Source organism: Prunus avium, chromosome 7 (assembly GCF_965620075.1).
Source record: "Prunus avium chromosome 7, drPruAviu1.hap1.1, whole genome shotgun sequence".
Lineage (NCBI taxonomy): Eukaryota > Viridiplantae > Streptophyta > Magnoliopsida > Rosales > Rosaceae > Prunus > Prunus avium.
This window is the reverse complement of record NC_142290.1, coordinates 31,347,205-31,374,861: the sequence shown is the minus strand read 5'-3', so window position 1 is coordinate 31,374,861 and position 27,657 is coordinate 31,347,205. Positions and strand designations below refer to the sequence as shown.

General features: G+C 37.6%; 2 protein-coding genes and 1 pseudogene across 3 annotated transcripts; all 3 read right to left on the bottom strand.

Moving 5' to 3' along the window:
- Positions 1 to 202: 202 nt before the first annotated feature.
- LOC110766306 (calmodulin-like protein 30 pseudogene) lies at positions 203 to 961 on the bottom strand (annotated as a pseudogene).
- A 16,792-nt stretch (positions 962 to 17,753) lies between these two features.
- Positions 17,754 to 19,748, bottom strand: LOC110766095 (protein DETOXIFICATION 49-like). Its single transcript, XM_021969360.2, has 2 exons — positions 19,463 to 19,748; positions 17,754 to 19,345 (listed from the first exon to the last, which is right to left on the bottom strand). The coding sequence occupies exons 1-2, from the start codon at positions 19,595 to 19,597 to the stop codon at positions 17,933 to 17,935; spliced, it is 1,548 nt and encodes a 515-aa protein (XP_021825052.1). The 5' UTR covers positions 19,598 to 19,748; the 3' UTR covers positions 17,754 to 17,932.
- A 3,890-nt stretch (positions 19,749 to 23,638) lies between these two features.
- LOC110766363 (initiation factor 4A-like protein) lies at positions 23,639 to 26,273 on the bottom strand. Of its 2 annotated transcripts, XM_021969684.2 has the most exons (7): positions 26,114 to 26,273; positions 25,958 to 26,006; positions 25,743 to 25,880; positions 25,048 to 25,281; positions 24,331 to 24,370; positions 24,152 to 24,249; positions 23,639 to 23,983 (listed from the first exon to the last, which is right to left on the bottom strand). In XM_021969684.2, exons 1-7 carry the CDS (start codon positions 26,173 to 26,175, stop codon positions 23,966 to 23,968), a joined length of 639 nt encoding a protein of 212 aa, XP_021825376.1. In that variant the 5' UTR covers positions 26,176 to 26,273; the 3' UTR covers positions 23,639 to 23,965. The 2 variants fall into 2 exon arrangements, with proteins under 2 accessions (XP_021825376.1, XP_021825383.1); XM_021969691.2 differs by lacking the exons at positions 23,639 to 23,983; positions 24,331 to 24,370 and having other exon boundaries at positions 24,191 to 24,330.
- Between the last annotated feature and the right edge of the window lie 1,384 nt (positions 26,274 to 27,657).

The window sequence follows — 27,657 nt, the reverse complement described above, 5'->3', positions numbered from 1 at the left end:
TTTCATTTCTTCATTTCAGTTATGTTTCAAATTTTAGTCGGTGTTTACTTTCAATTTTATCATATATGTATCAAACTATTGACAATATTCATCCCCTTTAGATTGATTTAGTCATGAGCTGATCAGTCCAATTTTGGACTTGAAGGCTAGCAAGTGCTAGCTCCAAAACATAATGGATGTCATTATTTTACTGTTTGTAAAGTTAAAAGCAAAGGCAGACAGCATATTATTCTTATTTAAGAACATGGGCAGACAACCCTTACAGGTATTATTATAAGCAAGACTAAATATATGGCTATAACATAGGATATGAGATCTAAAATTTATATAAATGATCTCTTAAGCAGTTGGTTTCTTGAAGTTCCCCATCATTTGGGAAAACTCATTCATGTCAATTAAACCATCACCATTAGTATCCACTCCTTTCACCATGTTCCTGCAAGCCCCAAGACTGCAATTCTCTCCTAGCTTCTTCAGCACCAGAGACAACTCCTCTGCACTTATCTTCCCATTGCCATCCAGATCAAACAATCGAAACGCGCTTTCGATGTCAGCCTCTCGTGCCTGATCAGCTCCCATGTTGAACATCTCCACAAACTCCTTGAACCCTATGAACCCATCTCCATCACTGTCAAGAGCCTTAAAGGTCTTGGCAATCTCAGCTTCTGCCATTTCTTTGTCAAGGGTCTTCAGGGCTGACTTGTACTCTTCCCTGCTGATCCTCCCATCTTTGTTGGTGTCAAATTTATCAAACACATATCTTATCTCCTCAGCTTTTGGCTGGGATGAAGGCCTTGACAAGCTAGACCTTTGCCTCTCTTTGGAGAAACTCAACTCGGGAGCTGGTTTATTTGGAGGCTTTCTAGGAGAGCCATATTGAAACCCGAGAAAGCTGAAACTACGTGACATAATTTTTTTCCAAATGGTTCCAAATTCTGATATGTTGATGGAGGCTACGTGCATTAACTAGTATCTTATATAAGCTCTCTGGATTTGTGTTGTTTGAGGTCTGATCCCTTAAGGAATAGTATAAAGATAGATTTTTACGCGCATTGTTCACATCAATTCTGATTCAAAGTTGAGGGGCAAAAAAAAGGAGCACATCTTGATATTGGTCCTTGTTTCTTATTCTTTTTCCACCCACATTCACTTTCCAAGTTCATTTGAAGAGAGAAAGAAGAACCAGATATGGACACATTACATATATTCTTACCAAGTTGTACATATCTTGTTGATTCCCACTCTCCTATATGATATGAACCCTAATTTTTGGTTCGCCATGACGCCACTAATAAAGTTGTATAGATTCTTGTGTTACTTGCGTGGAATCTTCTATAAGATGAAGAAGAAACATACACCACATTGGTAAAGGTTGCGGATCTAATATCGGTATAAGCAAATATTCTATCCCAAGAAAAAAAGAAAAAAAAATCATATATGTAATGTCCAATACTTGAGTGACATATATTGAAGGGAGATATTGTAGATCTAGATCCAAAACGGTTAGTTGTCATTGGGTTTAGTCCTCACGGTTTTAGTTTTAGATGTAGGTCCTTTGACATTTATTACTTTTTTTGCTGTGTCGATTTTACCCCTTGAGGTGAATAAGGAAAACACATTGAAAATCTAAATTTAATACATTCTTTCCTTGTAATTGAATTCCAGAATTTAAATTTTGAATTCTTTCCTTTATAATATTCCTAATATATGGATAAAATACAATTTAATCAATACAAAGTAAAGACCCACAAATTATACCAATCGATCAGACAAGCACCCACATTAAATTATATACCTGACATACAGGTAAATAGTGTTATTATTAGTAATGAAAAATACTTAGTGATAAATCGTGTTACCTATAAGTTAGGAATATAAATTAGAAAACTACCTATAAGTCAGATAAAAAAATAGAGAAAATAAAATTGTATACTAACGCTGGTAGACTAGGCGTAGCTTAGAAGAGAAAAGCTCACCAAGTGGTTGAATGCTCACTTGTGATTTGCAACTTGATAAGGTGCATTTTTCGCCTCCAAACTACGTGTGATCCGTCAACAGCAGCATATGTTTCCTTTTATTTATTGATATATGCTTCACACATTAAAATTAGATCTTATTACCTTTTGTTTATTGGCCCTTTTTTTTTTTTTTTCTCAAACCAAAATAGGATTGTCAATAATCGCATACTAAAATACAACATTATTATGACAAAACTCTAATTCAATCATACTTTAAAAAACTATCATACTAATGAAATGTACAATTATGGATATATGTGCATGATTACATATACTATTCTAACTATTTAACTATTGTTGAGGCCCAAAAAAGTCACGGTTCGGCCCAAATAAATTCTCGGCCCAATGCAATACCTTACCGAGAAGAAACTCGATTTGGGCACGCGAAAGTTCGTCATATGCGCTTGCACACGTGCCACGCCAAGCAAATAAGCAACATGCCACGCTACAAGCTTAAGTGGGCCCAAGCCACGCGAATGCCCGGGGCTTGCTAAGTGGGTTGTGATATGGATGGTTACGAGTATTCATGAGGCCCATTGATGAGCCGAGAAGTGGAAGTTTTGGGCTGCTTGGAAGCCCCAAAACTCAAGCCCATTTCTTGAGCCCAAATATATGGGTGAGCATAAAAGAGAGAATGTTAGCCCACTACCTTAGACAAATAGCCCATTACTTTAGGAAGTTGGCTGATCGGTTCATAATTGTATATTATTTCTTACCCTTCTAGCTTATGATTTGGTTATGTTTTTGAGTTAAACTTGTGCTTTTAATCCTTTTTGTGTTTATCTTTCAGTTCATTGAGCTTTAGGTAATAATGATGGCTTTAGAGAGCATAATTCATGCAATTCAAGCATGTTGAGGCCTAATTTGGATGAATGGATGAAGAGCTTAAAAGACAAACTCATTTTGGCTACAGCCCCCTGCCAGTCCAGTTTCGTAGGTCATATTGCAAGCTTTGTTTCAGCAACCTACATAGCTCGGATGGGGCCACATTCTTCATGAAAGTTGTTCCAATGGGTGTGTAATATAACATATCCAACATTCAGCCCCATTGGATAAATATGGAGTCTGTTACCTAGCAAACACAGAACCATGCTCAGGATGGATCTTATCAGCGCGGAAAATGAGTTAGCAATTTGTTTCGGCCTTAACTTCTTCCTCCGACCTTGGATTGGCCCAAATAACATATGGCTGGAAAGAAGACATTCTGAACTTCAATTTCAAGTGCTTAAAGTCCTAATTTGATTAAGAGAATCCCAAGTTGTAAGCCCTTGAAGTTGCTGGTCATGCTGACCTCAGCATGTGCTGGTTGGATGCTTGGTCATGGTGAGCTAGGTATGAGCTATCATTTCTGGTTGGAAGCTTGGTCATGGTGACATGAAGATGAGCTAGGGCTGCTGGTGGGATCTATTGGTGAAGTGCATCAACCAATTCAAGATTTTCTAATACAAGTGCATCACCCAATTTAGATTTTCTAATACAAGTGCATCAACCATTTCAGATTTTATAAAACAAGTGTTGTATGCATTAGCCATATTGAATTCAGATTTTCCACTTCCTTAGGCCTATAAATAGGGAGGTTCTCTAAGCTTGTAAACACCCCAAGGGGGGGAGCTCTCAAGCACTTCTCTAGAGCTCCCTTCCCTTCTCTCCCTCAAATTCTCTTAGTTTCCCTTTGTAGTTCTCAATTGTTGTAATAAGATCATTCTATTAAATTTTCTTTGTACTAAATATCAAACACTTTTCCTTTATCTTCTTCTAAATTCTTCAAATACTCTCTTCTCCAAACACTTCCCAAACACTTCTCCCATTTCCTTCATCAAATTCTCTAAAGCTTTCAAACACATGTCCTTCCAAAATCCTCAAAGTTCTCAAATATCTCTCTACTTCCCTTCTCTTCCAAAAGTCTCCATGTCTCAAACACTTCACAAACACATTTCTCTTCCTTCCCTAAGTTCTCAAATTCTCCAAGTTCACAAACATCCTCCAAGTTCTCAACCACTCTCTTCCAAATTCTCAAAGTTCCTAAACACTCTCTTCCAAAATCCACAAAGCTCTCAAAACACCTCTCTACTTTCTTCTCCAAATCCTCCAAGTTCTCAAACACTCTCTTCCAAATTCCCCATGTCTTAAACACATTCCCTTCCAAAATCCTCAAAGTTCTCAAACACTTCCTTTCTTCCTCAAAGTTCTCTTAGTTTCCTTAATGTTTTCTTAGTTGTAATTTATTTTTCTTTGTTATGTAAATTCTTTTCTTAAGTTTTCAAGTTGAATTAGTTTCCAAGTTTCAATTATGGTTTTTGTTCTTATTCATTATGCTTATAAGTTAATATGCTAGTTTGAATGATTGATCACCATTTAGGCTTGCATGTTAGCTATCTTGGTTTGAATTAAGAGTATACATCATGCTTTAATTCGAATTGAACTATGAATAGGAAGAGTATGTATGGACATTCGACAACAGGGATTAGATACATACTTGGTTGTTTAAAATGTTCTTCTATGCTTAATGGGTTCCTAATGCTTAATTTTAGGTTAGACAACAAATGATCAAATTAGGGAATTAGGAACACAAGGTTATGACCACACACCATGGCTTAATCATACTTTAGCTAGAATCAATCCATTAATCTAAATTGAACTTGGGAACTTATTTGCTTGAGTTACTTATTTCTTTCTTCCTTGTTTTATGTTCTTTGTTTTTGTTTCTATTTTGTGTAGGGAAACTAAATTGGATCATTCAATCACCAATCCCTGTGGAATCGACCTCGCACTTACATATGCTATACTACCAACGGTTCGTGCACTTGCGAGTATCACAAGTTGAGGATGCAGCTTAATCCATTTTGGTGGAGCTAAATCTACGCAACAAGTTTTTGGCGCCGTTGCCGGGGATTGGTAACATTGTTTGATTCTATTTGGCTTTCCTACTTTATTTTTTTTTTTTCTTAATTGGACAATTTCAAGTTTTAAAGTTAATGACATTAATGGACAAGTTGTGTTTGTAGTCCAACAGAAAAGGACAATTGCCCAACAAGCAAGAGAACTGGGTTTAAGTCCCAGCTTACACAACCCATTGGTGCTTGTTGCTTTGAAGCATGGAATTGGACGTGTGTTGATTTTTCCTTTTCATTTTTAGTTTTTTTTTTTTTTATATTTCGTAATCCTTTAATTCTGTTTCAAGTTTTTTGTGTTCATTTTAGCAATTTATGATAGCTTAATAAAAATGGAGAGAGATGGCAACCTCAATCATAAGAATGGGGAGTGTGGAGCAGTGGGAGAAGTCGCGACCTCCAAATGCATCCATGCTCGACCTAATCGCTTCAAGGGGGAGTATTCCAATTTTTTCTCTTTAGTTGTTTTGTTATTATTTTAGTAATTTTAATTTTCTATTTCTTTTATTAAAAAAAAATTTTAAAAAGATTTTTTATATTAGCTGACTCGTGGTAACTCCAGTGAGCGTCTCCGTCAATACAGTGTCTAGGAGTTCTTTAGGCGACACCTTCGATGTCTAAGAAGTTTGGGTTTTAAGTGGGACCTTTGTGACCCCTCCAACCTTTCCGGATCCCCTGGCTGTGTTTTCTGAGGCCCTTAACTGGTCATCCATGAGTTGCTTGTATATTTGTGTGTTTTTTTTCAAAATAAAAAAAACAAAACAAAACAAAAATAAAAATAAAAATAATAAAAATTAAAAATTAAAAAATTAAAAAGTTAAAAAAAAAAATGAAATTTGAGTTTTTATTTAATTTTCCTTGTAAATTGCAATTTGGAACTTCTTTGTTGTTTTTTTTTCTTTGTGTGGTCAGTTAGTTGTAAATAATAATAAATTTAAAAAAAAAAAAAAAAAAAAACATTAGTTTATTTATTTACGTGGTGTGGTTAGTTAGTTTATTTCTGAGTGTTAAAAACACATTTTTATTTCATTTCAAACATTACAAACAAAGAAAAAAAAAAGTAAAAAAAAAAAAAAAAAACATTCAAGTAAATTAAAAATAAAAACAACTTCTTCATCTTCATCTTCATCTTCATGGCATGCCTCTATTGTCTCTTACTTGCAGAATCTGCAGCAGCTCCACATGGTCCTCATTTTTTCTCTGCAGTGCTTCCACGTGCTGATTGGCACAGTAGAGCCGCTTCTGCAAGTCCGCCACCATAGCCTTCAAGGAAGTTATTTCCTCGCTCATCGCGGCACACTCCCGTGTTCTCGCCAGCAATCGCATACCCAAATTGGTAGCCGAGACCGCATGGAGAACAGTTAAATTATTGGACTCCTCCACCGCTGCTTTGTCAGACCTCTGTGCCACATGCAGATGATCTGTCGGTGTGAGCTTGCTGCCAATCATGCCTCCAAGCAACGCTGCTCTGTTCGGCATTGCCTCAGAAAAGTTCGGTATTACCTCAGCAAAGTTTGAGGCCGTACCGTGATGATATGTGGAGTTTGGGAAGACATGGTTTTGAGGAGCCCTTATCTGCGCATTCGGTGGTGCAAGGGACAGTTCAAGGCTAAGATCATCAAGGTGAGTGCATGAGGATGCCATTGTTTTGTTTTTGGATTTTTTGATGTTTTTCTCTGAATTTGCAGGAAGAAATGCGGGGTACTCTTCTACTTCACCGAGATGAGTTTAAATAGACTTATACAGACGAGGGAGCCGAAAGCACTTCGGATCTCGAGGGTGCTATCCTGTGCTCTTTCCTCTCGGATCCCTTCATTTCTGGCGCAAATTGCGAGCACGTTTTTTTTTAAAAGGGAGCATATCTACACTTTCACTTACTTTGCCTCCCTGTTTTCTGATGTTTGTGTTTTTTATTTTTCAGTTTTTATTTTATTTTATTTTATTTTATTTTATTTTCAATTATTTTCTTCTTGTTTGACTGGTTTCTTAATAATGTAGTTGGAAGAAGAGACAAAATTAAAGATGCGTCTTGGACACCTGGTGCAAGAATCCCAACTCTTCTTTTAAATTATTGTTTGAATTGCGTGTTTATTTCAGTTTATTTATTTATTTATTTATTTTGTTTTTTTATTTAATTAGGTAGTATAATTTAAAACTCATAGGATATTCTTTGAAGGAGCTAAATTTTTGGTAACTCCAGTGAGCAACCGCAGTCTATACAGTGTCTAGGAGTTCTTTAAGGCGACACCTTCGGTGTCTAAGAAGTTAGGGTTTTAAGCGGGACCATTGTGACCCCTCCAACCTTCCCGGAACCCCTGGCTGTGTTTTCTGAGGCCCTTAACTGGTCATCCTTAAGTTTTTCTCTTAAAAGAAGAAGCAGTTATTTGTGTATTTACTTAACTAAAAAAAAAAAAAAAAAAAAAAAAAAAAAAAAAAATCTTGTTTGGGTCTTCGTGTTTTTGTTTGATTGTCGTTCTTTACATTTAGGGTCAATCGTTTCTTTGAGATAGCTAACGTTTTTATTTCCCAATTAAAGAAAAAAAAAAACACACATACACTTTAAAATTAAATAATAAATAAAAACTGAAATCATTTCTTCTTGGCGCTCGGTGTCTCGACCATAGGAGCTTTGAGTTTGGCCCTCTGGCTGTCCTCTTCCAGGGCTTCACGCACAGCCTCTTGGGGCTCATCACTTGAGCTCCCAAAGATCGCAATCTTAGCTTGAGCGTAACTACTCTCGCGATCCGCTTGCTTGCGTTTACCCGGTCGGTCTAGGTCCTCCAGCTGCTTTCGCATGTCGCGAGAATACAACTCTACCATCTTTGATAGGTTTTTATTCTCGTCCCGCAATACTTCTAGCTGGTGTCGATTCACCTCCACTATCCTTGACCTCTCCCTTTTTAAGCTCTTTATAGCACTTTGACAATCTTCAACCATACTTCGCTCCGCCGCCAACTGAGCTTTCAGCACCTCTACCTCATGGGACTTCGCAAGTAGGCGATGACCCAAACTTGCAACACATGCTGTACTCTGCACGCTCAGTGCCAGGGCATCACTCGTGACTCGGTTGTCATCCCTTGTCCCGAACACATGTATATCTTTGGGAGTCACTAAATTTCTGCCAACTCCAATAGCAACATCGTTGTCTAGGAGTATTGAGTCATTGACAGACACAGGCCCCCGTGAGGAGCCAAAGTAGGGCATCCATACTGGTGCTGCTGCTTGGCCCCGTGTTTGAGTCGGTGGAGCTAGGTTGAGATCCAACGAAAATGGGTAGGAAGAGGCCATTTGATTTCTCACTTTTTTCTTCTTTTCTCTTTTGTGTTTCTGAGTTTGTGGTTTTGTTTTTATCCCCTTCTTTTTCCTTCTTATAGATATAGTCTTTGACAAACCCTAGCCATTGCAGCGTCTAAGCATTTCTGAATCTCCAGCATTCATCGAGTCCCACAACCTTCTCGCTTTCCAACCGTACCCAACACATTTATCTCGACGTGACCTTTCTGAACGGACGCGTTCAGTAAAGTCATCACGACTTTGTATGGCCCCGTAATTTCTGCTTGTGGAGTCTGCGGCGCCTCTATGCGTCGACACGTGGCTCCTGCTTTCTGCCCGTGACTATCCATGAGACGACATTAGGGACCACGTGCTTTCTTTTCAGAAATCCCGCTTTGCGCTCATAATTCACGTTTTATCTTTTTAAGAAAAAAATTAAATTTAAACGTGTGGGCTTCAGATTTCATGTTGGGTCGGGTTTTACCGTTGTTGGGTTAATTTCATTTTGGGTTGGGCTTTCAATTGTTTGGGTTTCAGTTTGTGTAAGACTATCTGTTAGGGCTTACTGTTTTGAGTGTTTTACTGTTTCGTGTTTTTTTTATTTATTTATTTTATTTTATTTTATTTTATTGTTTGTTTTGTAATTTTTATTTTGTAATTGTTTTATTTTATTTTTGTATGTTTTGTGATTTTTATTTGCTTTAATACCCTTCATTTGTTGTTATGACATTGGTTGTGGCTAATTTTTAAACATTGAGGACAATGTTCATTTCTAGGTTTGGGGGTATTGGAGTTTAGCAAGTAAATTTGGTTTTTCTTAAAATTAAAAAAAAAAAATAATTGAAAAAAAAAATTATTTATTTTTTTGCTTGTTTTTATTTTAAGTATTGTTTTGTTTTGTTTTTGTTTTGAGTCACTTTCCGAACACTTATGATGAGATAGTGATAAATGTTTGCATGACTTAAATAAAAATTGGATTTCATTTTATTTTAGTGTTTTTTTTCTTTATTAAAAAATAAAAAAAAATTTGGCATTGTTCTAGCATGATATGTTTGAAACCTTCTTTACACTTGCCATTTGTTTCATAATTTTCCAATTAAAGGATTTGCATGACCCAAAGAATTGTATCAAGCACAAATTAGACTTATATAACCATATAAAGTGAGCTTTTGAGCCTTGTACTTCAATTCATGAGTGTTATATACATACTCTTATTTTCTTGTCATCAAAGTTGTTGTTTGATCTCATTATTTATTGATTTGGTTGAACACTTAAAAGTCATTCATTCTTATGCAATTTGACTTCACGACATTTAAGAAGTGATATTAAGGCCCTCTTTGGATCGTTTGTGCCTTTCAAGCTAACCTTATGCATGCTTAAGCATGATTTTCCATTGTTAACCATTTTGAGCCTACATGTAAACCTTTTCTTTCATTTAACCAATTATATTTCCTCGCCTTAGCCTGAAAAACAAATATTTACCTTTCTAAGGAACTCATGAGCTTTAATTGGGATGTGTTTTTCATACTAAGTTTGGGAATTTCGAAGAAAAAAAAAAATCACACAATTGGTGAAAGAAAAGAGAAAATTTAAGTGGTGGTTGATTGAAATTTCATTTTTGGGCCTTCAAAATAAATTGGTGTTTGTTCAATTAAAGGAATGGAGTATCAATCAATGTAAATGAAGGTATAAGGAGTTTTGATCATGTAAAAGAAAAAATCTAATCGTGATGATTCGAAGTCTTGTAAACAATTATTTTATGCTCTTACATTGCGAGTTCCTTGGACTTTGTATTATCCATACCTTTCATTTCTTACTCACCTTACACTCTTGGCCCCATTACAACCCATGTTAAAGACCTAAATTGATCTTAAATGTCATGTGGTTGAATTGCATTCATTTTTCTACTTTTAAGTGTTTGACATCCTTCTTGAGATCATATTAATGCAAGTTCTTCATATTTCTATTGCGAGTTAAGTCCCTTATGGTTTAACTCTATTCTCATGTTTATAACTGAGTGTGCATTATAGCCCTCTTCTGAGTGATTCATTTGTGAGAGGACAACTTTGGTGAGATTTGAAGTTGAACTTATGCTTTGTATGATTTTTGAAATTGTGTGAAAACTAAGATTGGGGAATTTGTTGCATTTGGCTATCACACTACTACACTTTGAGCATATTGTGTTTAGAACTTTGCCGCTTTGTAAATAATGTCTAAAAATTGAGCTTTTATTGTTAAAACGTTTAAGTCATGTGCATGAGTCATTTCTCTTCAGAAAATGTTCGGAAAAATTGTTTTAAGTTCTTTGTGTTTTTGTGTTTGTTTTTGTTTTTGGTTTTGCTTAAGGACTAACAATCTTTAAGTTTTCTAATTACTTTGTTTTACAGAGTCAGTAAAACGTTTGTGGGTATCGTATCTGTTAAACCCTCAGGAGACACAACTCCTCCTACTAGGGATGCCTAGAGGTTTAAAGGCTTGTTGCATATGCTAAATGCAATCGAGTTACCTACGAAAGTGGTTTAGTTAACTTCTAGTTTTGTTTTTAACTTTGTTTTGTGTTGTTTTGCTCGAGGACTAGCAAAATCTAGGTTTGGGGGTATTTGATCGGTTCATAATTGTAAATTATTTCTTACCCTTCTAGCTTATGATTTGGTTATGTTTTTGAGTTAAACTTGTGCTTTTAATCCTTTTTGTGTTTATCTTTCAGTTCATTGAGCTTTAGGTAATAATGATGGCTTTAGAGAGCATAATTCATGCAATTCAAGCATGTTGAGGCCTAATTTGGATGAATGGATGAAGAGCTTAAAAGACAAACTCATTTTGGCTACAGCCCCCTGCCAGTCCAGTTTCGTAGGTCATATTGCAAGCTTTGTTTCAGCAACCTACATAGCTCGGATGGGGCCACATTCTTCATGAAAGTTGTTCCAATGGGTGTGTAATATAACATATCCAACATTCAGCCCCATTGGATAAATATGGAGTCTGTTACCTAGCAAACACAGAACCATGCTCAGGATGGATCTTATCAGCGCGGAAAATGAGTTAGCAATTTGTTTCGGCCTTAACTTCTTCCTCCGACCTTGGATTGGCCCAAATAACATATGGCTGGAAAGAAGACATTCTGAACTTCAATTTCAAGTGCTTAAAGTCCTAATTTGATTAAGAGAAGCCCAAGTTGTAAGCCCTTGAAGTTGCTGGTCATGCTGACCTCAGCATGTGCTGGTTGGATGCTTGGTCATGGTGAGCTAGGTATGAGCTATCATTTCTGGTTGGAAGCTTGGTCATGGTGACATGAAGATGAGCTAGGGCTGCTGGTGGGATCTATTGGTGAAGTGCATCAACCAATTCAAGATTTTCTAATACAAGTGCATCACCCAATTTAGATTTTCTAATACAAGTGCATCAACCATTTCAGATTTTATAAAACAAGTGTTGTATGCATTAGCCATATTGAATTCAGATTTTCCACTTCCTTAGGCCTATAAATAGGGAAGTTCTCTAAGCTTGTAAACACCCCAAGGGGGGGAGCTCTCAAGCACTTCTCTAGAGCTCCCTTCCCTTCTCTCCCTCAAATTCTCTTAGTTTCCCTTTGTAGTTCTCAATTGTTGTATTAAGATCATTCTATTAAATTTTCTTTGTACTAAATATCAAACACTTTTCCTTTATCTTCTTCTAAATTCTTCAAATACTCTCTTCTCCAAACACTTCCCAAACACTTCTCCCATTTCCTTCATCAAATTCTCTAAAGCTTTCAAACACATGTCCTTCCAAAATCCTCAAAGTTCTCAAACATCTCTCTACTTCCCTTCTCTTCCAAAAGTCTCCATGTCTCAAACACTTCACAAACACATTTCTCTTCCTTCCCTAAGTTCTCAAATTCTCCAAGTTCACAAACATCCTCCAAGTTCTCAACCACTCTCTTCCAAATTCTCAAAGTTCCTAAACACTCTCTTCCAAAATCCACAAAGCTCTCAAAACACCTCTCTACTTTCTTCTCCAAATCCTCCAAGTTCTCAAACACTCTCTTCCAAATTCCCCATGTCTTAAACACATTCCCTTCCAAAATCCTCAAAGTTCTCAAACACTTCCTTTCTTCCTCAAAGTTCTCTTAGTTTCCTTAATGTTTTCTTAGTTGTAATTTATTTTTCTTTGTTATGTAAATTCTTTTCTTAAGTTTTCAAGTTGAATTAGTTTCCAAGTTTCAATTATGGTTTTTGTTCTTATTCATTATGCTTATAAGTTAATATGCTAGTTTGAATGATTGATCACCATTTAGGCTTGCATGTTAGCTATCTTGGTTTGAATTAAGAGTATACACCATGCTTTAATTCGAATTGAACTATGAATAGGAAGAGTATGTATGGACATTCGACAACAGGGATTAGATACATACTTGGTTGTTTAAAATGTTCTTCTATGCTTAATGGGTTCCTAATGCTTAATTTTAGGTTAGACAACAAATGATCAAATTAGGGAATTAGGAACACAAGGTTATGACCACACACCATGGCTTAATCATACTTTAGCTAGAATCAATCCATTAATCTAAATTGAACTTGGGAACTTATTTGCTTGAGTTACTTATTTCTTTCTTCCTTGTTTTATGTTCTTTGTTTTTGTTTCTATTTTGTGTAGGGAAACTAAATTGGATCATTCAATCACCAATCCCTGTGGAATCGACCTCGCACTTACATATGCTATACTACCAACGGTTCGTGCACTTGCGAGTATCACAAGTTGAGGATGCAGCTTAATCCATTTTGGTGGAGCTAAATCTACGCAACATTGGCCCATCCCCTTAGTAGGCTAACTCATCACCTTAAGAAACCCCAAGCAAACCAAGAAAATATCTACAAGCCTCCAGCACATGGCTGGAGACAAAAACAACGACAAAACCAAAGCTGTCCATATATGTAAGCTGCTGGGAACCTCCAGCACATGGCCAAAGACAAATCCCAACACAAGCCATCCAAAAAACCAAAGGATGCTTGAGCAAAACACCTTTCAAACCAGCGTGCATACCCATTTCTTTCTCCCTTTCAGATCTAGCCATAGAACAAGGGAGAAAAGAAGGAAGAAAGGTAGCTGAAAGTGGGCATCCTCCCCTGTGGCAGCTGCGGGAAAGGGCCTTGAGCTCCAAAAATCCCTGATTTTGTGCAAATAGACTGAGGAAATTTCACCAAGATGGGAAAAGTCAAGGGAGGAGAGAAGAAAGGAAGGGAGAGATTTGGCCAAAGTGGATAGGAAGCATTAGGGTTTCTTGGAAAATGTCAGCTTCCAGCGGCTATAAAAGGGGGCCTCTTCTACCCAACAAGCATCAACCACATCCAGAGAGCAAGCTTCCTCTCTTACTCCAAAAACCCAGCAATTTCGTGCTCAGCCCATCCTTTTTCCTTAGTTTTCCCTCTTGGCAAGCTGTTCTGACACTTGACAGTCTCTGTCAAGCTGCCGGAAAAAGCACTCAAGCCATCTTCTTCTCTCTTTCCCTCATTCTCAACCAAACCTCTCTGCAAAACCCTTTCTCTCCTACCTTAATACCCCATCTTTCCCCTAGGAACACTTAATTTTCTCTTTAGTGCTAAACTCATGGCAACTTGCTCCCATGCCACAAGCCTCTCATGCCAAGCTAGAAACTTTATCTGTAAATTGTTGTTAATTTTGTTGGTGAAGGTAACCAAGGAGTTTCCTTCACTACCCTTTCGAGACATTCTTGGGGCTTGATCTTCGAACTCAGACACAGGGGGATAATTTCACCAGTTTGCTCCTTACGGCGGCTCAGCCTATTTGCTGCTGCCAGAAGAAAAAGGACCCCTACAACTATATATAGTATGATTCATTTACAAATATAATTTTAAATTGATTATTCAATTATGTGTTTCTTTACATAAATACAAAAGTTTAAATTGTATTTTTCTTTTTTATTTATTCATAATAAGCGATAGTTTTTATTGATAAACAAACAAAAGTACAAAGCAACTATGTACCGAATATGGGTAAATCTTCTTTAGTGACCAAACACAACAACATGTGGAATTGATTGGGATGCACAACCAAAAAATGACTAAAATCCCCGATTCAGCAACTAGAAGCACATGTACTCAAACTTGCAATTCAGATCCCCCGCACAACCGTAAAAACAACAAATCCTTATCGAAATCCAAAGCTAAATAAATATAAAACAAACCACAACAAACCCCTAGAGAGTTTCCTTAAAATTATTATACTTAAACAAACTAAGAAGAAGGATCATCGCTCCACATTCTCCCGAGGAACTCAAAGAGAGCCATAGCACCACAATGGCTAAAACCATAGTGCCGCACTGGCTAAACCCAAACTTGACATCTTCCTGGTATACACGGGCCAAAAGACAGTGACTATTTCATAGTGACGACAGTGTTTCATGGCGGCTGCTTCCACATCCCAAAACAAAAGAACAAACAAGAATTATGAGGGGGGGAAATGGGGAAGGAAGGGAAGGAGAGGAGAAGTAAAGGGAGGTGGGTAGGGAAGGAGGCCACCGACCCCTAGAGGAGGTGGTAGCGGGAATTTTCCTTTGGGATTTCTCATAGAGCGTTAAGAATTTTATCTTTTTAAATTGTATTTTGCTTTAAATAAATAAAAATGATAGTTGTTGAGGCCCAAAAAATCCAAGGTTGGGCCCAAATAAATTCCCGGCCCAGTACGACGCCTTATTAAGAAGAAACCCGGTGTGGGCATGCGAAAATTCGTCATACATGCTCGCACGAGTCATGATCCACGTGTCATGCCAAATAAGTATGTAATCCGTCACACTGAGAGTTGAAACGAGCCTATAAAATGCACTGGCTCTATGAACCCATGCTAATTATCCCGTCAAGCATCATATCCCTTTCCAAAGGCGATAAAATTCAAGCACGCCAATCGACACGCCATGCCAAGCGGAACATCATTATGTTACACCTAGCCACGCTACAAGCTTAAGTGTGCCCAAGCCACGCAAATGCCCGGGGCTTGCTGAGTGGGTTGTGGTATGGATGGTAACGAGCTTTCATGAGGCCTATTGATGAGCCGAGAAATGGAAGTTTTGGGTCGCTTGGGAGCCCCAAAACTCAAGCCCATTTCTTGAGCCCAAATATATGGGTAAGCATAAAAAAGAGAAAAAACCCAATACTCTAGAAAAAACTAGCCCAATACTCTAGGGAAATTAGCCTATCATTTTGATAAAACAGCCCATCACCTAAAAGAGATTAGCCCATTCTCTTAATTGGCTAACCCATTACTTTAGGAAATGGCCCAAGTGGCTTAGAAAATATCTAAAAAATCTCCAGCACATGGTTTGAAATGAAACCACGATAGAAAACCAAGAGATGTTTGTACGCTCAAACTCCAGCACATGTTAAAGGCAAACCCAACGCAAGCCATCAAAGAACCAAGGGATACTTGAGCAAAACACCCTTCATACCAGCCAAAGTTATCTATCTCCTTCCTTTACCAGACCTTGCCATGAAATAGGGGAGGAAAGAAGGAGAGGTGATAACCAAAGATAGGAAATCACCACTGAAGCAGCTGCGGGAAAAGCCTTAGAGCCCCCAAAAACCCTGTTTTGTGCGATTGGGCAGAGAGATTTTTACCAAAATAGGATGAGTCCAAAGGAGATAAGAGAAAGGAAAGGAGAGACTTGACAAAAATTAGGAGAACCCATTAGGGTTTCTTGAAAAAGGAGAGCTTCTAGTGGCTATAAAAGGGAGTGTCTCCTACCCATTAGAAACAACTTAATCGAAGGCAAGCAAACCAAACCCAGAGAGCAAGCATCATCTCTCACCTCTGGAACCCTTCAATTTCTAGCCACACCTCTCCATCTCCTCCAATTTCCTCTTCTAGCAAGCTATTCCAGATCTTGACAGACTTTTCGTCAAGCTGCTGGAAATTACTTAAACCACCCATCGTTCCTTCCCATCTCTCTTCCCCCTTAGCCAACCTTCTTAGAATCACTTCCCTTTCCTTAGAACCCCTGTTCCTCATAGGAATTCACAGCCTTCTCTATGTTTATGCTAAACTCATGATGGTTTTGCTCCCATGCCATAAGCTTCTCATGCCAAGCTAAAAATCTATCTGTAAGCAGACGTTGTTTTTGTTGGTGAAGGTAACCGGGGTGTTTCCTAAGGCTTCACCGTCCTTTCGAAGCATTCTCGAGGCTTGATCTTTAAACTCAGACACTAGGGGTAATTTCACCCATTTTCGCTCCTTACAGCAACCCAGCCCATTCGTCAGGCTGCTGGAACAAAAAGACCCCCACAATAGTTATATCTTAATAAAGTTTCAAAAATACTTTGTTTTTAAACATCTTGAAACTTGAATAATGAAGTTGTAGAAACACTTAACTAAACACATAATGGAGTGTCTATCATCATTTCGATAAAAAAAAAAACACATAACATGAACACTTGAGTAAAAAATTGAATAAGTTTAAATTTGAATACGAAGTTGCATAATCAATAACACTAATAAATGACATGATACAATTATTGTTACTACAAACATTAAGAAGCATTTTCAACCCAAAAAGAAGTTGAGGTTTCACCCCAAAATCAATTGGCAATGAGGAGAGTAACTCAACTACTTATAAGCCCTTGATAGGTGTATCAACTTTCTAATGTGGGACTCTTTACCTTCACATTCTCACACGCTCCGGCACGTGTGACGAATTTTCAAGCCTAACACATGGACAACACATATTGGGTGACGTGGAGCACGTGTGACTGTTGGGCTTTCACACGTGGGCTAACCTACTCTGATACCATGAAGGAAGTTGAGGTTCCCCCCCAAAACAAATTGGCAATGGGGGGAGTAACCCAACTCCTTATAAGCCCTTGCTAAGTTTATCAACTTTCCAATGTAGGACTCTTTATCTTCACATTCTCACATAACTTAGTGGAAAAAGACATTGACTTGCATATTAGTGATCTCAGGTTTAAACTCCCATCCCATGACATCATAGTAGTGTGTGTGTGAAACCCCCTACTCCTTTAATTTAGATTATAATTTGTACTAAAATAAAATAAAATAAAATTGCATAAACACATGCAACAATCATATATAAATACACATATCATGCAGAAAATAAATACTGAAACAAAATAAAAGTATCAACCACCCACACGTGTTAAGACTTAACAAAGACTTAAGATCATGAATGTAGAAGTCCAACAATACACATTAACAATTAAACAAATTGGAACTGCGTAAAAGTATGATTTGTAAGCGAATTTAAATAATATGGTTTTTCCTTAGTACCTTTTTTTGAAATAGTAAATTCAACTACTGTTGTAAAAAAAATAAAAAATAAAAAATCCTAGTTAGTATTTAATCCAAAAAATTTAATTCCTTTTTGACAAAAATAATTGAATTACTTCAACAACTAGGTTTTTTAAAATTATAAATCATAGAAAGATACAAAACATTAAATCGTTGGCAATGTTATGTTGTTAAATATGTGACATAACACCGTGAGTTTAACATATATAACACACATGTAAAACAAAAATTAACATAATTGACATTTTAGTAAAATAATATCTGAGAATGTTATGCAAGTGAATAATACCGTATATATCAGTTTTCTTTATTTAATAAACAAAGCCTTTTCTTTTCTTCTCGTTTTCTTTCTTTTCAGACGGAAACAAAACCCTAAAAAAACAAAATTTAACTAGAAAAAGAAAAACAAAACAATGACCGGGAGAGAAAAGACTGTGTACAAACTCCATCATTTGCCTAATTAATTAGCATAATTGCAGATATTAATCCCTCATTGGTCTCATCCTCTACATACTCCTCCACATTAGCACTAGTGAGCTCTTTGGATCTCTCCGCCTGAGCCGTCCAATCTGTCTTGATCAACACAATCACCATCAGAGCAAAGCAAACCAATTGGGCAGCCAGAAGGCCCAACCACAGGCCCAACAAGCCCAAATCCATCACAAACGCCATGAAAAGCGACACAGGCAGCCCAACAACATAAAACGAACCCAAATTTATAGCTGCACCCAAAGTTGGCCTTGCACTGCCTCTCAGCACACCACAAACGGTGGTCTGCGGGCAGTTCCCGAGCTCACACAACCCCACGATCGGCAGCGCCGAAGCCGTCAGCGATATAATGGCCCGATCGGCGGTGAAGATCGGCCCCCAAGCGTTGCGCATTGTCACCATGAACGTGGTTGATAAAAGTCCTGTGAGAACAGCACATGACAATGCAACAAATGATGACTTTTTAGCTTGCTTGGGGCGGTTGGCGCCTAACTCGTTCCCCACCCGAGTCGACACGGCTTGACTCAGCGCGAAGGGGAACTGGTAGGCGAATGCGGTGGCCTGGATCAAAATTCCCATGGTGGACACGGCCTCAGCTGCATTGCTGAGAAGGCCTGAGAGAATGATCATGATCTCGTACCACCACCACTCCAAGCACACAGAGAAGCAGCTGGGGATGGCTTGGCAAATAATGGGCTTCCAGTCTTTGAAGCAGAAATGGAGTGACCAGCCTTGCCATGTGTTTGTATAAATTCCCGAACCGCGTAAGTAGAGAATAAGGTAGAGGAGGATGATGAGGTCTGTTAAGGCCCCGGCAAGCGCGACACCGCGAATGCCGAGGTGGAAATGACAGGCCAGGAGGTAGTTGGCTGGCGTGTGAATGGCGAGGGCCAGTGCGGCGCTGAGCATTAAAGGGAGGGTGACCTGTTGGGTTCTGAGGTGGATTTTAAGGGGATTTATGAGGGACTGGAAGAAGAGAGTTGGGATTGTGAAGGTGAGGTAGGTTGTGGCTGTGGAGGAGATTGTTGGGTTTTGGCCTGAGAAGAGAAGGAAGGACTCACAGTTGAGCCACATGATGGAGATGGGGATGGAGATGAGGATGAGGATGGTGACTGTGCGCTGGAGGGTGTGTGACATGAGAGGCCATTGTTGGGCTCCAAAGGCTTGGGAGGAGATGGCTTCCATGCCAGAAGCGAGGCCAGAGAGGACGGAGTAGCCGCTGATGTTGGCCACACTGATTGCTAGGCTGCCTCCTGCTAATGCCCCCTTACCTAATCTGCCCAAGAAGAACATCGAAATCGCCGCTTTCGCGTACACCAGAAGGCCCGCCAGGATCATTGGCAGGGCTATGGTGTATAGCTGCTTGATCTCTTGAACAACCTGGTGATGAAATTATTAAATAAAATAATTAATTTAGAGATACACAAAAATACAAGGCGTACATGCAAATGTTGTATGAGAAAAAAACAAAGAGTTGTGGCGTCATAATGGACTGACCAGAGAAACAGCCGTGGGTTGGCGGTGCTGAGAATCTTGTCCACCTTCTTCATCATCCTTGACGGTGGTGTAGAACAGGTTTGATAAAATTGGAATATATAACCACGAAGCAGCATTAGCATTGTTGTACGACATCTCGTTGAATTGACAAAGCAAGAATTGGGTTTTCAGTGTTTTTGGAGATCTCAATGAGCAGATTGATGAAATGGGGAGAGGAGAGGAAAAGGGTTGATCTCTGTAGCTTCTCAGGAATTGGTAATGTAATCAGAGAAACAACCTTCCTTATTTTCTTCCTCTCAAAATAAATATGTTGCAAAACCAGGAAGACTAGACACGCAGATATATAAGCAAGGTTTTCACCATCTGTAAGTGCCTGGTAAATTTTTTTTCTTCTGTGCTGTAGAATTTCTACAGGCTTTGTCTTTGTACTGAGGGGTTAGTTAGGGTTTGGTGGTGAGAAATGGACGAGTGTGAGGAAGATGAAAATGGGAAAGAGGTGGCCATGAAGGTGGTTCGAATTCGTCGTTTTCTCCTCTCTGGATTTCTCAAAGGACTGAAATGTCTAGCTTTACATAAGATTGCACCACTCTAATAAAGTTGGTGGCAAACTGGCAATGCATCCAAATGCCAAAGCATGAAATTCTTGAATCGACTCAACATGAATGAATGTGATGACTAAGATGAGGATGCTAATTAGAAATTTAGGGACAAATTAACATCTTCTAATTTGGACTAAGATGTTATGAGTTGAGTTAACTGCTTGGGTCAAGATTAACAAATAAAGAAAATAAGGAAAAGATCTGCAACTTTTTTTCCTTCTGTGTAAAGATTTTTTGTTTGGGCTAATTAATGGGTAAAGATTTTGGAATCGTAATATTATAGGAGGATAATCTACATATGGTAGATATAGAATGTTTCCATATCAATGCCTGAATTCAAATTTCAAAATCCTTTTCTTGTTTGACATTATTTGGTAACCAAATAGTTGAGATTCAAGTATGTAAAATGCAACTAATTAATTATTGTGTTATTACTTTCCTCTCAACAAGAAAAACATAATATTTTCTCACTCAAATTTGAAAAATATTTTGCAAATTATAATTGTAATTTCTTTTCAAAATTCATATTTAAGAGTTCACGAGTTCTGGTTTGTTGTTGTGATAAGAAGTCATCATGAGTTTTATCAATACACTTAACTTTCTCAAATCACGACAAGATATACAGCAAGAATCGATACACAGTTAAACTTAAAACAATGAGCGAATCTCATTCTGATTGCAGAAAACGGGGTTGAAACAATTAATATCGCCTGACACAGAGAGATGTGGTCAACACAACTCGTAGTTAATGTGGTGAACGTGGCAATATTATTCTTACAACTGAGCGTCCGCGCATGCGCAAACGTCCGCACCTGCGCAAGTGATAATGTTCCATTTATCTTTTTTGTTTTTTGTCATTATATATTTTTCAAAATTTACTTTTTATTGAGAAACTAAGTAATCATGAGTACCTCTAGAGGAGTATTTAGAGTAACCTGCAGCAATCTTGCCACGCCTTCAATTAGAAGGGTTAAATCATCCTCAACCAAGGAGGATAAGAGCTATGATCATCACTACAAGAAAAAGACTTTTGGCAACAAATTTGCGACGAAGTGAGCTTTCGTTGAAAATTCTTAGTACAACCACACAACGACACATTGTGTCCGTCGCCTATAGTTTGGTCAAATTTGGGTAATCACCAATATAGTATTACTGTTTTTTCAAGTAAGACAAAAATACCCTAAATCCACTAAAAAGAATGTGCCACATCAACATAGGAGAGTACTTTTCTTCTCCAAGACTGAGCCGAACCCTCGAACTTAGTTTTTTTCTTTCTTTTTTTATTTTGTTTTTTAGTTAGAACTTAGGGTTTTTCATGCATGATAATATTATCCGGAAAATCTTTTTTTTTTTTTTCTGCTAACCTTTGCTATATAGCCTATAAACATGTCCTCTTTTTTCTTTTTTCTTTCTTTAAGAGACCATTGTTAGATTGTTTACGGAGATTTATTGGTTATCAAATTACTATTTAATTAGAGGGCTGCTAACATATACACAGTTAAGTTAAGGAGAAAACAATAATGGAAAACTCAGGTCACTTATATATATAAGCAAAGATACAGGAAGTTTATCTACTTTATTCTCACGTACACTCGGTTCCCAAACCATGCATTGACATGTATTTTAACTCTCTGATACGACAATACGTAATATATTTGGGATACCGCCACATTAACATCCCGGTTTACATTGAAGTTTTTCTTGACCATGAGACATAGAAAAGTCTATCTACTTTATTCTCAAGTATTCATTAATTTGAAAAGATATTTATAAGAAATAGAACAAGTAAGTCATCATGTTTTAGTATGTATAGTTAAATGGGTTCACCGGGAACTTGTTTTCTATTTCACATTAATCCTATATTAAAGGAAAATACTTCTCTCCTTATCATATAAGTAGGAGCTCCTATATTTCTACCAATAGCAATGTGATTATTTTTGCATATATGTCAAACTGTGATTCACAGGAAGGAGGAGCAAAGGCGGAACTACGAAGGGGCTTGGCTGGGCTCTAGCCCAGGGCTGATTTTCCAACTTAGTCTTAAATGTATTAAAAAAAATAAAGTACCCTATAATTAAATATTAGCCCACCGTTTAACACACACAACGCATTTTCTTTTTCTCAGCCCACGAAGAGGACAAGGCCAGACAACAATTGGTCTTCGAGGGAGAGCGGGAAGAAGGATAAGAAGGAAGAGAAGAGAGAGCGATGGAAAAAAAATAGAAAAAAGAGAGAGATATGGAAGATGACGCAAAAGAGGGAGAAGAGAAAAAAATTGCAAAGACTGACAGAGGAAGAAGGAGGAAAAAAAGAAAGAGAGAGGGAGAGAAGAAGAAGGAAAAAAGAAATAAAAGAGAGAGGGAGAGATGGAAAGTGACGGAAGGAAGAAGATGGGAAAAAAGATAAAAAATGAAGGCGTTGGGAGAGATGAGATATGGGAAGAAGAAAATGAATAAAAATTAGAAAAGAAAAAAAAAGAGGTGTTGGTTTCGGTGCATCTTCAGATGCAAGTGCATGTTCTCTACATTTTTTTTTATAATATTCTAATTATATTTTAAATTTTTGGCAAGTTTACACAAGAAGTTTGTTTGCTGCAGTGGAAAGTGAGAATGATTTGACATGGAGGTCTTACGGTTCGAACTCCTTTGTTGCAAAATATTTTTGGAATATTTGGCTTGCCAGCAGTTTGGATTTCTATAATTTTTGGAAAAAGAAATTTTTTAGGTTTTTAAAATTTAACTAGCTGTTTTTCGGGCTTCTGCCCCCCTTAAAAAAAAATCTAGACAATTTGAAGCATGATATATTATATTATAAAAGAAGTTTTAAAAAAAAATTTAACCTACCCCTAAAAAAATTCATGGTTCCGCCATTGAGGAGGAGTATCTCCTTACAGGGTAAGTAGGCAGCAGTATCCATAGTTAAATGAGCATATTGTTTCAGGGAAAAGATGCTCCAAGCGCCTATTGTTTTGATGTGTAATGATGAACATAAAGAACGAGACAAATGCATACAACCTGAACAACAATGTCCTCTTTAATTATATATCTCTTTATTCTTTTTCTCTCCTGTTTGAGAATAAAAACTAACAGCAAAACAGATAAGAATTGTCATCAATTTCTACCATGGGCGAGCCTAAAACCAATGTTCTTTCTATGATCTCATCTCTTTCCTTTTGGAGCACTGCAGCCAGATGGCACCAAGCACAATCCAATTGCCACCATCTGCATTTCATATATGACTTTCAATTTCGTGTTGAAAAAAGCCACACGAAAAAAAGAACTTTCTGCCATGAATTGAAAAGCTTCAATTGTGTGGTTTATTGGGTAAACTCCACATGAGTCCCATAATATCTCCAGCCCACTCATGTGAAACCTTTGGAAAGGAATCGAGATTTATGTCATTTTCTTGTTAGAAAATTATAAGATGAGATTTAAAGGGCTGCAAACAAACAGATTGTTTGACGGAATCGAACAACATTTTAAAAAATTGATGTGCAGGGTTAATGTACATGAAAATCTCTGACAGAAAATAAAAAACATAAAACACTAAAACTGATAGTTTCGTGAACTCGAGCGCATTGTGATAGAAACCCTTTTCAAATTGAAAGCTTGGAAAGATGGATAATTCTTTAATTGGGCTACACAAGATGGACTCCTACTGGCCCAACTTCAAATAACTCCATAAATACACAGAAAAAGACCATGTCCAGGGTCACGGGGGTTTTTATCAGTATAAATTTTGATCTTTTTTGTCATGAACAAGATCAGTATAAATTTGATATGATTGAAATTTCCTCAAAACGCACCCAGATCACGTTCAAATGATTCAACCAAATACCAGAGCGAGTACAAGGGATCTCATCTGGTCCTTTAACATGTCCGCCGGCATAGCAGATCGTATGCCTTCATAAAATCTCAGAAATCTGCAATACCATGAATCATATATCATATCAAACTGAGTGTCCATCTATCTATCTTTTTATCTTTGTTTTGTTTTTGTTTTTTTATAGGAGATGAGGAAACTGAGTGTCTACGTATCAAACAGGATGACAAAATGAAATGAGGAAACATTGAGAAGGGGGTGAACTTACATTTATGGGCATCTCAGCTATGACCAGGTTGCTACTTTCTTCAATGCTTTTGAGAGTTACTACCTCACCCCCAACAACCATATTGATTACAATCCCATCTGCACATATTTTATGAAGTTATTGCAAGACCGGGGAATCCCATACTATGCAACTAACAAAGCAGTACAGCTAGGAAGAACCTGCAGCCAAACAAGTTGTCAACCGCCTCATATATGTTTCCTGCAGAAAATATTGTCGGGAAAGAAACAAAAACAAGAGAGAATAGAAGGAACGCATGAGAAATACATTAGTTACGGTAGCAAAGCAAACACATGCACCCAGGTGATTACTGTCAGAAAATAAAATCGGCAATGATCAGCGACCTTGAGGAATGAGGATGGCATATAACTAGTAACTCTAAAAGTACCACAACGCATGGTACAAAAACAGCCAATTAAAGAAGTACAAACAATAAGAAATCAAACTTGAGAATGACAAGCATGCTTCCCTTCTTATGGAAGCTTGGAATCTCCTAGATGCAGATAAAGAACATAAGGAAGCATTCTTAAAATGCTTAAGATCCAAGGAATGAAGTAAAGTTCATAAGAACTATCCAATGAACTGGCGAAAGAGTGAAACCCTTGCAATCTGAAATTTAAGCACAACACAACTAAAAAAACTTATCAAAAGTTTTCAGTTGTTTGGTTATGGTCTTAGTCTTCTCAATGCACTAACCTCAAAAGCATCTTGTAATCAATCAATTTGAAAACAGTGAAGCAAGATCACAGGTCATTAATCTAACAATGTGCAGTCTACATCTACAATGAAATATGAATATCTAACAGTTACCATAATAGAGTCAAATGCACAAGAGTTGCAGAACATTATAAGTCCAATAGGAAGAATGAGAAGTGCACCTTCTTTGTAGGCAACTCATAATTTATAAGAACATGAGCAGAAATGGGCGACTCCCCGGAAGCAAGAAGTGGAAGGCATGCATCTGTTGCAACTATCATATGAGATTTTTGTTCATCTTTCACAGGCTCATTGTCATCCGCTGGTTGAGCACTGGCTTCTGGGTTCCACCTCATTGTTGCTTCCCGAAAGCGCTCTAATATCAAAGAACGGTCTGCTTCAGCGAGGTCAGTGTACTGGGATACAAGATATGACACGCAGACTAATTAGGAAATGTTAACAGTATAGGGGAGTTCCAAGTTTCAATGTCTCCAAACAAGGGTAATGGCGCTGGGCATGTTCATGACATAACCAAAGAAACTACCTTAAAAGAAACGAAATATCATGCGTTGAAAGGCACAAAATCCTTTTAATTGTTAAAATCAAGTTTGCAACTTTAAACAAGTTTAATTCTTTACCCCATCCAAGGTCAGCAACAACCCAAGTATGTAGTTGAAAATCTAGTTCAAGTGCTCCTAATTTTTCCAATCTTTGTGAAGCAAATGCTCCAAAACTTATGCCCTTTTGTGTATTTAACAATCTAATGGTAAGAAGAATTTGCAAATAGTTATGAGTTAACGATACTAGAAAGCATTCTTAATAACCCATGGAACAAAGTTAAATCCATAAAAATTATGAATGGCCAATAAGTGTGTACCAGAGAAGCTAAAGAGATATAGGGGACGTTGGCGACGGCGGAGCTGACGGCGTCGAGCTCATCACGTGAGCTGCAGCAGACCACTATAGGTAGGCAGGGACGTCTACCCGCCACGCCCAACAGGTCCATCAATGTCTCCTGCCCAATTCAATTTACAATTTCACTTCCTTTAATTATAAACTCAATTATTTATAAGGGGAAGTGAAGAAAGAGACCATCTTGAACTGGAGCCTGTCAACGGCGAGATAGAAGTGGCTTTGTTGACTGCAACCAAAACTTGGTCTTGTGAGCAAAAATGGAAGATTGTACAAGAAAATTAAGCATCAAGAGAAATTATAAATTAATAAAAGGGAAAGGAAAATGAATGAAACCTGAAATGGGAAGAAGGGGGGTGAAAGGGAGGAGAAGGGGTTTCAATGGCATCCACCGCCATTGCGTCGAAGTTCAACCAAACTCTCTCACTCTTCCCCCTTGGGTTTCAAAGGAAAATCCGCTTGGTATATTCTGGTTATTTTTCAGAAACGTAGTGATGCTGTAAACTATGGCTCATATATTATACTGGCCCAGTATGGATGCTAGCCCATCAATGAAAACTTTCGGTAAGGAGGAAACAACATTGTTTGGGCTTAGTGTTGAGGCTTGGGTCAAGGGGCCATACACTAGGCCGAAAAGGTTACACTTAGACTTGAGTTTCGAGGCTTGAAGTCTAATGGTAGAGTTCAAGGCTCAAGGTGATTGAAGTTAGGATTGGTATCATGGTTGGTTTTAGAGCATAGTGCTTATTGCTTAGGTCCAGCCTAGTTTTTTTTTTTTTTCAGAACAAAGTAGATCCATTAATATGAGAGGCAATTACAAGATAACATAGGAAAAATACAGTCTCAGAGAAGGGTTCTTGCAAACAAGAAAGTAGAAATATAAACAATAAAATACAACCAGTGCAAGAACAATGAACAAACTCCATATGTATTTAAACTCCAGCTCACTTAGAGTTAAAGATGACATGATCTATAAGAACTCAGGAACTAGTGCTGAATAGAGATGGTGTGGATAACCAACTTTGAAGCATCTTTGGGATTGGAAACACCAAAAAGTGAAAGAGCACTTACCACTAAAATTACACCTTGACTTTCATAGGAAGTCACAGTACCTTCAACACCATTCACGATCCCACAACATCGAAGGATAGTAGATCCCACCATATCCATCAACTCAACCTCCATAGAAAGGTCTTAGAATATCTACCACCAAACCCTTAAATTTCAATAACACAGACAAAGGGCAAAGGTGGATATCTACCAAGATCAAGCAAAATCATCCCAAAAGGTTGAGTAGCAGCCCCTAAAAGCCTAGGGGGTATACAAAACTTGCCAAAGAGGTAAGAGAGCAAAAGCTCAGCAAAAAACTGAGAGGAAAACTCTCCACAACATGACGGGGGGAGAGAGGCTCGGTTTATTAGCCAAAAGGAGATGATTCCAAGGTAAACCCCCTGGAATCAAAAGAGTTTGTTGTGACTAAAAAGGACATTATGCTGAAATGACTTTTCTATTTAATTGTTTGATAAAAGGGAAAGCACTTTCACTTTCACTTATAGGGTTAATCGTTTTATTAGTTCCTGAACTTAGACCCGATTTGCATTTGAGTCCGTCAATTTCCAAAATCGTTCTCGTTGTCCTTCAACTTCAGTTTCGTTAGGACAAATGGTTCTGCCGTCAATTTTGTTAACTTTTCTGTTAAATACAGGGGCAAAATGGTACTTTTGTATTAAATTGATAAAAATATGAATAAAAAACTATAAAATTAAAATTAAACTCTCTCTCTCCCCCTCTATCCCGATTTCTACTCCCCCCAAACTTTATTTTTCTTTTTTTGTTGTTGGTTTTTTATTGTTATTTTTAAGATATGATTTTTTATTCAA